The 12,748-nt window shown below is 40.1% G+C and overlaps 1 protein-coding gene across 31 annotated transcripts in view; it reads right to left on the reverse strand.

Annotated features, from left to right (window-relative positions):
- TCF4 (transcription factor 4) overlaps positions 1–12,748 on the reverse strand; it is a 630,514-nt gene that overhangs the window by 79,559 nt on the left and 538,207 nt on the right. For 29 of the 31 annotated variants that reach the window (XM_069219818.1, XM_069219785.1, XM_069219753.1 and 26 more), the window contains one exon: positions 6,025–6,163. In XM_069219818.1, the coding sequence (XP_069075919.1) occupies positions 6,025–6,163 (139 nt within the window). The remainder of the gene's footprint in view (positions 1–6,024; positions 6,164–12,748) is intronic. The other 2 variants (XM_069219663.1, XM_069219801.1) reach the window with 1 other exon arrangement.

Below are 12,748 nucleotides of genomic sequence, written 5' to 3' on the forward strand. Positions count from 1 at the left end.
TCACTTTTAGAGGGTGGTCTGGCAAAGCGACTAGTACCAGCACTGTACTGCAATATTGCATGTTTAAGTATGTTATTTTATTGAACTAAAAAAAGTTCTGCTATATTATTCATTTACCCCATTATTGGTAGGCTTAGATAACTGCACACGTGTAACATGCTTGTTACAGTAAATTTTACATCCAATTGGGTATACTGGCGGAGAGGAAAACATATTTTCACAATTCACTTTATTCACCAATGTTTAACTTATTGAACATGATTAGCCCATGACATTTACCAACAGAGCACTTTGGGAATGATGCATTAAGGGACTAGTCGCAAATTGCGTACCACATTTCTTTATACCTGTCTCCAGTTATAAGATGCGACCTCTGTATTAACATAAAGAATGGTTAAATCTCAAGATGCAGGGTTCACAGAATAACCCGTCTAATTAATATTAATTAAGCAGGTCTCTATTTGAGATCCCCTGTGATTGACTACAGCAGACCATCACTCCTGTGTTTGCAATCCCAACATTATATATATATATACTTTTTTAATTTAAAAAACATCCCATGTTCCTTATAGGAAATTTAAAGGTTTACTCTAAAGTATGCAGATACAATTCACCAAGGGGAGGGTGTCCCAAGGAAACACCATTCACTTTGCAAATTAAATATCAGACCTTTATATTGGTAGTAACCTATCAATGGTTTGCAACCAAAACTGCAGTCACAAACCATTGAAACATAACACTGCTTTTCTAACTCGGTTTTGTACAGAGATAAAGGGACTTTTGTGGTTGTATACTCTGTGATGTTGCTAATTATATGGTTTGCTACTGCAAAAGCCTTTGTACATCTGACCCCTTATGTTTAACCGCTTACAGGATCTGGACCACTGAAACTAGTACAGCTTTAACTAACATGATTAGAGTGAACCAGAACTAATTTGTGGAGGTGGCTGTAGGTGGTTGGCACCAGCACTCCTGTCTATGTAAGGATCTTTGATTTTCATCATCAGACTCATTCATAATATCATTAGTTGCAGTTTTCTGGCACACCACTAAATACTAGTATGCATTTAAAAATATCCCTGCAGACTAACAAAGCCATAGGTGACACTGCACCAATATGTTATAGGAAAATTGAGCAGAATGGAGAAAATTACAGATAAAGAACCCTGTACATGTGCCTGACATACAAATTAATACACTGCAACTAAGCGTTCAATATTTGATGAGGAGCTATAAGTTAGACCTTTATCAGCGACTTCTACAAGCAGCATGAAAATAATTACTATTTTGGTTCCTTGAAAAAAGGTTGGGTTTAAAGAACCCATTTAAGATTTGTGAAAACACTAAAGGGAGTATTCAGTGAAATATATCATCAACTGTATTTTTCCCAACAATTAAAAAGATCCCGAAACTAGATGTACAACTCTTTGTCTCATAGCATAGAAACACAAATAAAAACTGTCTTTTCTGGGGCATCGCAGACTGGAAGGCAAGATGATTCCAATGTTCTTGGGCTTCTGATTTTTTCACCATTTCACTGACAGCTGAATGGGACATTCTGACTGGATCACACAGGAATCGTGTGATAATAGAGGGAAAAGAAAAGGCTGCAGCAGAGTTGCATGGTACTTGCTAGCGTGGCTCCCGTTAGATGTCCCATAAAAATCCTCTCCTTTCTCCAATTCTGCACAACTGACACTGCCTTTCTCCAAATGTGTGTAACCTTTTGACTTCTGTGGACCCTCAATTTATCATTACTGGAACCCGGGGACCCCCAATGAATTATTGGATTCTGGGGACCCCCCACTGAATCACTACTGAAAGCTGGGGTCCTAATATGTTAATATTATTTAATTTTCTAAGCAGTCGCGGACCCCCCTAAAGGAGGCTTTGCAGACCCCCAGGATTCCCCGGCTCACAGGTTGGGAACCACTGACAGAGGACAGATCTACTCATATTCTAGCCATCTACCATTCACCTTCGCAGGCCTTTGAATATTGTTATGTTTGAGTAAACTTCTGCGTTTGCACATATATCACTGGCCTGTAGCCTCATAGAATGCGGTTTGTATGCACCTTATATTGGTAACAATCCTCTGCCTTTAATGGGTAGCTGGACCGATGGAGAACATTGAAGGAGTTCAGGGAGTGTTTGCAAGTTCTATGCCTCAGATAAGAGAAGAGGGTCATAGGGAATCTGTGCCTGATTCCCCTGTTAAGATTATAAAATAATGTGTGGATGTCTTCCTCTGGAGAAAGATCCCGGTACTCTGTCCATCCAAACTAATCTGGTGTTGTGTGGGGAAGAATGTTGCAAATACGTAGACACACACCGAAATAGTCACTGCAATGAGTTGAAAATTCCTAGTCTTGGTCATCACCCTCATTAAGGAAAAATTGAGGCATCATGCAGGGGATGAAGGCAGATTGTTATTACCAAGGTGTTTCTAAAGGGCTATCCACCTATGGATCTAAGTTTGCCCTTAATGAGGATACTATCAGGCTTAGAAACATACAACTCACTACCGTTGCTTTTAAACAGGGCTATCCGGGCAATCAGTACATGTTTTTAAAGGTAGAATAATCAGTATTAGGGATAACTACCTATTTTTCACTTTTTATCTTGAAAAGCAGCTTTAACTCACAAGTAAAAAAAAAAAAAAACATATTTGAACGATGATGGCCCTTCCGTGAAAGTGATAATCGAAGCCAAGAGCCAACTGTCCTTCGACACAAGGACAAGTTACTTATCTTCATAATAATATTTCTGGTGGATACTCGGACTGTAAATTCCTCACCTTCTGAATGTCCCACAGCGCCTAACTGAATGCAGAAACTTTAGCAGCAATTCCTCCAGTGCACTGAGTGGGGTGCCATTAGCTCCATGGCAGTCTTATACTGCCACTGGAAATGACAGCGCACAGCCATATGAATGCGCCACCCTTGAATGTTGACCACAGTTTACAAGAAAGCATTCCACCCCCTAAAAATGGAGCATCAGTAAGAGACTGTGAACCGTGATGGATGTCCAAAATCTAACATGGAACATTACTAACACCTAGAAATCCACTCCACAGTACAGGAAGGAGGGGAGGTGGTTGAGAAGTCTGATAGTGCCACCTATTGCTGTGCAGAAGCATCTGCTTAAAAAAATTCCAGACGCTTTTTGGTGCCTTGAGAAACTTAAAAGTTGAGGAAAGAGAACCAATGTACAGCTGTCTAGCTAAGTGGTCATACACAAAGAAGGACCCATCAGAAGTTCCCTCTAAGCTGAGGCCATTGAGAAATATTTAACCTAACACATTACTGAATGGTCCACACCCCATTGTCACTTCATTTAGTTATACTTAAGATCGTTTTTACATGTGCAATATTTGAACCACATGTGGCAGACTGTGTGTTCCCCATTTGCAAATTATTTAATTAGCTTTGTTTGTTCTTTGGGGTACGTGAAAGACAGTGTTTCTTCTTTGCTGCATTTTAGTACCAATGAGTGTACGCCAAGCATCTGAAAAAAGTTACAGATGTACATTTCTAATTTAAACCACTTGTTAAGAAAATGCCTGCAACATCAGAAGAGATATTTTTGGCATTAATTACATTTGTCACAATGTCCTTCAAAACAGATTTGTAGAATAATCCAGCACACACAAGTAATACCTTGTGCTGGTGATAGTGATAGCAGACAAAAATGAGTGAGGAAAGATGTTGTTAGTCTGATCTGAGTATGACGGTACTCCTCTTTACTTGAAATAGCCATGCACACTAAACTGCGAGCAGGTTAAAGTTTGAGCATTTAAAGATGGAGTAAGCTAAGGACTACAGGTAAGTATCTCAAAAGAGCATATTTAAGATTTCTGACGATACACACAACTGATACATTTAGGGCATTTAACAGTATGAAATCAAAAGAATCAGCAACATTTTATAAGGACAAACAAATTCCTCACATAGACGCTGGTGATTAGGTGCATCAGAACTTCAGACACAATTGCTTAAGGCACAGCAACAGCTAGGTGTGAAACATGACATTCTGGCCATGCATTATACAGGGAGTGCAGAATTATTAGGCAAATGAGTATTTTGACCACATCATCCTCTTTATGCATGTTGTCTTACTCCAAGCTGTATAGGCTCGAAAGCTTACTACCAATTAAGCATATTAGGTGATGTGCATCTCTGTAATGAGAAGGGGTGTGGTCTAATGACATCAACACCCTATATCAGGTGTGCATAATTATTAGGCAACTTCCTTTCCTTTGGCAAAATGGGTCAAAAGAAGGACTTGACAGGCTCAGAAAAGTCAAAAATAGTGAGATATCTTGCAGAGGGATGCAGCACTCTTAAAATTGCAAAGCTTCTGAAGCGTGATCATCGAACAATCAAGCGTTTCATTCAAAATAGTCAACAGGGTCGCAAGAAGCGTGTGGAAAAACCAAGGCGCAAAATAACTGCCCATGAACTGAGAAAAGTCAAGCGTGCAGCTGCCACGATGCCACTTGCCACCAGTTTGGCCATATTTCAGAGCTGCAACATCACTGGAGTGCCCAAAAGCACAAGGTGTGCAATACTCAGAGACATGGCCAAGGTAAGAAAGGCTGAAAGACGACCACCACTGAACAAGACACACAAGCTGAAACGTCAAGACTGGGCCAAGAAATATCTCAAGACTGATTTTTCTAAGGTTTTATGGACTGATGAAATGAGAGTGAGTCTCGATGGGCCAGATGGATGGGCCCGTGGCTGGATTGGTAAAGGGCAGAGAGCTCCAGTCCGACTCAGACGCCAGCAAGGTGGAGGTGGAGTACTGGTTTGGGCTGGTATCATCAAAGATGAGCTTGTGGGGCCTTTTCGGGTTGAGGATGGAGTCAAGCTCAACTCCCAGTCCTACTGCCAGTTCCTGGAAGACACCTTCTTCAAGCAGTGGTACAGGAAGAAGTCTGCATCCTTCAAGAAAAACATGATTTTCATGCAGGACAATGCTCCATCACACGCGTCCAAGTACTCCACAGCGTGGCTGGCAAGAAAGGGTATAAAAGAAGGAAATCTAATGACATGGCCTCCTTGTTCACCTGATCTGAACCCCATTGAGAACCTGTGGTCCATCATCAAATGTGAGATTTACAAGGAGGGAAAACAGTACACCTCTCTGAACAGTGTCTGGGAGGCTGTGGTTGCTGCTGCACGCAATGTTGATGGTGAACAGATCAAAACACTGACAGAATCCATGGATGGCAGGCTTTTGAGTGTCCTTGCAAAGACAGGTGGCTATACTGGTCACTGATTTGTTTTTGTTTTGTTTTTGAATGTCAGAAATGTATATTTGTGAATGTTGAGATGTTATATTGGTTTCACTGGTAATAATAAATAATTGAAATGGGTATATATATTTTTTTGTTAAGTTGCCTAATAATTATGCACAGTAATTGTCACCTGCACACACAGATATCCCCCGAGCATAGCTAAAACTAAAAACAAACTAAAAACTACTTCCAAATATATTCAGCTTTGATATTAATGAGTTTTTTGGGTTCATTGAGAACATGGTTGTTGTTCAATAATAAAATTAATCCTCAAAAATACAACTTGCCTAATAATTCTGCACTCCCTGTAGGAGTAGAACCTTGTAAATGTGTTACTAGTTTTAGAGTACGTTCTGGGTTAATGGCTAGTACAGCTAGGACTTCCTGCTTCTGCAGTGCCCCTATATAAAGCCTCAAACAAAACTACTTCAAATTAGGTCCCGTTATTTGTCTTTCATGCTACAGGGAAAATCTAGTTATCTTGGACCTCTTGTTTCCTTGTTGTACTTCTGGCTCAGAATCAAATATAACAAGAAGTATTTTAAGGTGTATGGGGCATCACAAAAAATAGAGATAAAAACATCTAGATATTAAAAAATATAGCTCAGGTTTGCTACTGGAACAAATTTATTTTGATAAAAAAGCAATTATATCAACTCTCATTTTGTTCCCCTATTGTAAATAGGACCAGTTACTTTATAAAAGCTTAACCTCTGACTTACCCAATATACTGTCAGTTCCATTGGCCGGTGGTGTGCATGAAGAAGCATTGTAATGATTTGTGCCTGTACGGTGAAAAGTGGACATTGGAGGAAGACTGGAATTGATGTCTGTTGACGAATGGGATGGGTAGCTCTGCTGCTAAATATAAAAAAAATCCAAATTTGTAAACAGAAGAATGTACAAAAACGTCTTTATTGTTTTTTATTTACTTCTCACATCCCATTTACAAATCATGCAATATAATGTTTACCTTTATGTACAGATTATATTTTACAAATGACATTCAAATTATTAAAACATTTACAGTACTGAAAATCTGTCAACACAATGTTCAACGGAAATTAGTTATGTGTATTCACTTTCAATAAACTTTGCAAAAATTTCAAAATAAGTAAGCTATGTGCCTCCTGAAAATTAATGATTAAAAGAACAAAATTAAAAGAAGAGCTAAAGTAAGCCTGAAACACACTACCAAGGAACAATAGGTATTTGTTAGCAATTTTCTACAGCACGAACCGGACCCACCAGCATAGCAAATTGCTTCATATATATACAGAAATAAAACACTAGAATGCAGCATACCCTTCATAACTGAGCAGTATAAACTGAGTTCCTAGCAACAATAAGTAGGACATTATTGGAGTTGGCATATAGACTTCAACTTTAGTAAATACAGGATTTGTCAGAAAGTTATGGACTTCGTCACTGTAGACTTTGCACTTACAGACTGTAGGAGGTTTGCACTATGTAAAGAAAAGACTGAGGGAGCTTTGAGTTTAGACAAGAGTTTTTTGGGATTGTATGAGCAGACGCGTGAACTTTGAGTTCACTCTTAAAGTTTGCATTGGTGGGATGGAGGTCCATATCCTGGCGGCAGGGGTTTTCAGGAAAAGCGATTATGTGCTCCACAGAGAACGGAAGCCACCTGAAGTGTGGATTAGGTATTTAGTGGTTTTCACGTGTAAGGTTTGTGAAAAATGCAAGCCATTGCTTTGACAAGGAACCGTTTAAGGGTAATTTACTCTGGGGTGATATGGTCTGATCGTCTGGCATCAGAGCTCAAGCTAGCTACTGAAGTGCCGAAGGCTTCCTTTCAATGGAGCAGGTGTATTTTATTACAATACTACTCGTAGTAAAAACTTTTTTAACAACTTCAAATTTTATTAGGGTTGTCTAAATGCTAAAGAGTGTGATATATAATGTATTGCTGCTTGACATACTTCAGTAGCTCTAAATGGTTCTGAAAGCTAGAGAAGAAAATAGCTTTCAGTCACATACAAACCAGAGCCTACTTTTAACTTTAGGTGCGAGCTCATTTGTTAAAACACATGAATAAAGGTTATTAAAGAAAGTCACATTCCTAGTAGTGGTGTGAAACAGTAAAACCGAATGTCTACCATGCTTTAGGTATATACATTGAACATCCTAAATTAATCAAAGATACTCCTAACAATTGAGATGGGCAGAATTCCATGTGGCTGTACAATCACATATCACAAATGAAAGGAGCCCAAGTGGTTAAGACATAGTTGCTATCCTTTCAAACTGTAGCCAAATCATCAGATAGCGACACGTTGTTTTGAGTTACTCAATGTGATTAGGAGTCCTTTTAGATGTCGCTGTGGGTGGCAGAAGCTGTTTAACTTAGTAAAACAAACAAATCTGCCGTATCTCCGTGTATGATCCAAACAGTGTAAATACCTGTATTAGGCTGATGGGCTTAGGGTGATATAATATCTCATGATTTAGTCAGTGAAATTTTGTAATTAATCATTATAGGGATGGAGCAGCTCCAACCTTACACGCCACAATGTACACAATATATAAGTGCATTTAGCACTACATACTTTGTGTGATCTAACTTTATTAATGTAAAGTGTTGCACTTGAACACAATACTGTAGTGCATTCACCGAAGAACTAGACAATCATATACTCTGTGTATCTTAGCCTTAGTAAATGAAATGTAGTAATTTGAAATGAACTAGAAACCATCCTCACATTAGTGTTTCCACTTTGTATTGAAAATGTAGTTTGCAGTCGCATTTACACTTGTGTATTCAAAAGTTGCATTGCTTTTAACTAAAACTGTAATATGAGTTTAATTTGAATTCATCTACTGACAACCTCATATATTTGTAGTTATATGTGAACAACAAACATATTAAATATGCACCATTCAATTATACATTTAAACGTGACATGTAGAAGCCTGAATTTCTTACGCCATGAAATAGTATTTTCCCATTTCTGCTCGTTTGTCTTTTTCTTTGCAGAAGCATTCACATTGAATTGTTAGTTTGAAAACAGATGTTATACTGTACAAGTAATAGAGAGCCTGAGAAACAGGGAACATGGAGAAACAGTGTTAACTGGCAGTCTCCATTCAGTAATGTATCAAATGTCACACGTGCTAAAGGCCGGCATCATTCTCAGGACTGGACTGGGAGCATTCACTAATGTTGTAGTTCACACGTGAGAACAGAGAAGACAATGGAATCCATGATGGCATGAATGAGGGGTGTTATTTAGAAGATTTGTGTGGCACTAACTAGTTCCCTCACAGGTTGTTGGTAGAGACTATTCCTTTGGACTCTGAGCGATGCAAACCTCTATGCTCCTCTCTTTTGCCCCTTAAGCTAATACTTATTTTTTCTCTCGAAGACTCCTGACTGAGCTTCTAAAATGCCAATACCTTCCCTGATATGCACGCACATATGGATTTTTCTTCTTTTTCAATATTGTCCCAGATTTTAAGATTTTCTCTGACTTACTTATTTAGATTAATGTAGGTGCTAGATGAGTTCAGATGTTACTCATGCTGAGAAGAGACAATCTAAGATTTTTCTCTAAGCATCAGATTTTATTGATCATTTTCTTTATTGCCTTAACTGAACTTCTGGTTTGCCTTATGCTGATTCGCCTAAACTTCCTCAGATCAGGTTATCCTGTTATAATCCTATATCTCTATTGTATGTTTTTGAGATTGATTTACATTAACCTGACTGTTAACTTGTAATAATAAAACTCCTTAACTTTATTTTTGATTCCTGGTCCTTACTGTGTACCCTAATGTGTTACACTGCTAACTGGAAATTGCTGTGATCAGTGCTAACTTCCTTCACCCCCTCGACCCGACCAGAAAAGTCCATTGGATAAGTGCTCCATCAGGTAAAACATGGAATTTCTGGTATTATACTCCCACTGCATCATACCCAGTTACAGCACCATTATTCGAATTGTGAGTCACAAGCAGATGATAAATCTTATCCAGTATAAATGTTCTACTCAAAGGGGCTAAAGCAAGAACCATGTTGGGCAAACCACAGGTCTGGGAGGGGATCTACGTGATCCAGAGATCAACTTCAGTATATAAATCATTGACCATGACAGCACACATTGTTTCGGGCAGTTAGTGCATTGAGATCCAACGATCTACGGTACCTTTAAAAACATCAGTCTATCATCAGAAAAGAGTGCTGCACCCATTTCAAAAACAAAGTTACCAGAGGTTGAATTAAGAGGCCTAAAGGTCATGTAATATTTTACACTCCCAAAGAGCAAATACAATGGTGGTGGGTGGGAGAGGCAGGAGAAATACAGGAGCTCCTAACAGGATCTCATCAGCCTCTCCATTCACATGAACAATAAAACCTTCCTCAGGGAAAATGATATAAACAGAGGGCAGATTCAGGCAATGCAGCAACAAATACATGAGGTTTGCCAACTGCACCCTGCCATACACATACAGACCGTTAGTGAAAGGAAAAAGGCAGATGGCCCTCAAGTACAATGTAATAACCTTTTAAGAATAATAATAAATATGTTTTTCTTTTACTGGAACTGAACACTTTGGTCATTCTCATAGCTAGTTCTGGTAATATGGCTGGGAAGAACATATGCTGGACAGCCTGGTATCAGCTCTCTTCTAATGAAAGTGAAAACAGTTCTTCAAGAAAACGATTTCAGAACTGCTGCTCATGCCCTCATATCATAGCACCCTGCTTAAGAGCCTTAGACTCCACAGTGGTGCTCCTTAAGTCGGAGGCCTACAAACAAGAGGGCACACTCCCCTGGGGGTCTGTGGCTGCATTCCTGGGAGACAGAAATGGCTCCGCAATATTTGCAAAGTAAGCGCCACCTTGTTTATTTGGGGCAGGGTTGAAGGGCATTACTGAATCCTGGTAGGAGCACTGACTTGTGTATAGTACTACAAGGTCCCAGCCCGTAACAAAAAGCACTGTGTCTATGTGAGACATTTTAGAATTACATTACATACAGTACACAATAGGCTGCTGCTAGAGGATTTGGTGTTTAAGATAGAACATGTTTTCAAAATATATATGATATAGTGTTTAAGATAAAACAGGTGCATATTTTAGCAATGTATAAGACTGTACATGATGCAAACATGTGTTGTGAGTGTCTGTTAATAGTGCACCCCTACACTCGGCTGATAACACACTTGCATTACCTCTTAAAAACAATAATCCTTTGACAATATTAAAGCTTTAAGTGACTCTGGGCCAGATGTAGCAACAAAAAAAATTTGCGAGTTGCAAATTGCGAGTCATACCGACTCGCAATTTGCAACTCGCAAAATTGTATGCCGAAAGGTGTCTCAGACACCTTCTGCGACTCGCTATGGGGTCGCAAAGACCCACCTCATGAATATTAATGAGGTGGGTCGCATTTTGCGACCCCATAGCGAGTCCATGCATTCACAGGGATGGTGGCCTGCTGAAGACAGCAGACCTCCATGTCTGTGACTGCTTTTTTAATAAAGCATTTTTTTTATTTATTTTTATTGCAGCCCGTTTTCTTTAAAGGAAAACGAGTTGCAACTCAAAAAAATAATGAAACCATTTGGTTTCATTTTTTCAGAGTAGGCAGTGGTCCATTGGACCACTGCCTGCTCTGAAAAAATATTTTCAGCGACATTCACAAAGGGGAAGGGGTACCCCTGGGGACCCCTTCCCGTTTGCGAATGAGTTACCACCCACTTCAAGTGGGTGTTAACTGCGAATTGCTTTGCGACCGCTTTCGCGGTCACAAAGCAATTCAGCATCGCGGTGCGAGTCGCAAATAGGAAGGGAACACCCCTTCCTATTTGCGAGTCGCATCCTCAAATTGCGAGTCGGTACCGACTCACAATTTGAGGATGAGCATCGCGATGGCCGTTTTGCATGTCGCAAACTGCGTTTTTTGCAGTTTGCGACATGCAAACCGGTTGCTACATCTGGCCCTCTGTCAACTAAAGCCTATACCGGCTCACAAGCAACTTTTCCATTCGCCGATTAACCAATTGAATGCATTTACATTTCTCTTAGGTACAGACACCCTTTGTGAGAAGGCCAGTCTCTTCTTTAATTCTCAATCCCTCCCTTGACTTCACAACCAGGAGGTCCCCTCAGCCTTCACTTTTACTGAGAGACACTTAAAGGTCAGCATTAACTTGTTCTCTAACAAAAAGTATGGGAACTGTTTTTGTAAAACTGAAAACCCCTGGGCATACTATTCCCCTAACATCCAGCCTGCTTCGACCTGTTGATATGCAGATGTCCTCTTAGGTGAGTAGAGTTGCAGGCAGAGAGGAAGCCAGCATGGTTGCACTGAGATGCACAGCCCTGACTGTCCAGACTCCTGGGACTTCAAAGTAATGGCCCAGAGAAAGAGGAAAGGAGTTAGAACCATGTATACCATTAAAATGACGTTGTAGAGGAGGAGTGCTTGTAGGGGCTAATTGTTTTGTTTACAAATGGACAGAGACATGTTCCTCAGAGAGATCCTCTGGGGGGAGTGGACGAGATACAGAAGCTAACTGGCTACTTTCTTTTTTTTTCTTAGAAACAAAGGGCCACATGTATGAACACATTTTCCAATAGAGACAGAATGGGTAAAACCCTTTGATACATCTGGCCCAAAGCGACCATCACTACCCATAGTGCAGAAGGTGCCATGGCACTGAGTCACTGGGGCGAGGGGTGACTGCACCCCAAAATTGGCTGCCTTACTACCAAAACGGCAGGTGGGAACCCATTTGCCTTGCTAGTATTCTGATTCAGACCTTCTATGATGTGCAAAGAACAAGGCCCAATCATATCTTTGGGTTTCTTTGTAACATAAAGGAGCGGACAGCCTACTTTGGTCCAGGTCTAAGACTGATGGCCCAAAAGAGTAGGCAGAGGACAACACAACGTGTTTTTCAGGGCTTTATCTATCACAGATGCTGCAGCCGATGTGGCACCGGAGCCCAGGAATGAGGGACCTGCTAAATCCCAATGATGGCTCTTTTACTATCACTCCTTGCTTGCATTAGGAGCCAGTGCTCCCTCGTAGTCCCAGTGTACCTATGGATCTGGGAGCAAGGGCACACGGAAAGGGAACATTGAAAGCAGATGAGACACGTTAGTGTGGGCCTCAGAGAGATGGTAAGGAGGTGGTACTTAAGCTTTAAACAGTGTTAAGGAAACAGCCCTCTTCTCAAGGAGTAGAGCAATACATGACAAACAATTAACAATAAACAGAGCAGCTACCTCTCCTATCAACGGCTGACTCTACGCTTGTCCATGACCTTGTATACAGCACTCTGCTGCCGTTTGGCTAGGTTAGCACTAAACAAATATCACATAAATGTATCTGCAAAGCAGTGACACTTGTGTACATTTATCAGCCAGCAGTTCTCCTTGTTCAAGTGATTTTTTAAATGATTTAGTCTAAAAAG

This window comes from Pleurodeles waltl, chromosome 1_1 (assembly GCF_031143425.1).
Source record: "Pleurodeles waltl isolate 20211129_DDA chromosome 1_1, aPleWal1.hap1.20221129, whole genome shotgun sequence".
Classification (NCBI taxonomy): domain Eukaryota; kingdom Metazoa; phylum Chordata; class Amphibia; order Caudata; family Salamandridae; genus Pleurodeles; species Pleurodeles waltl.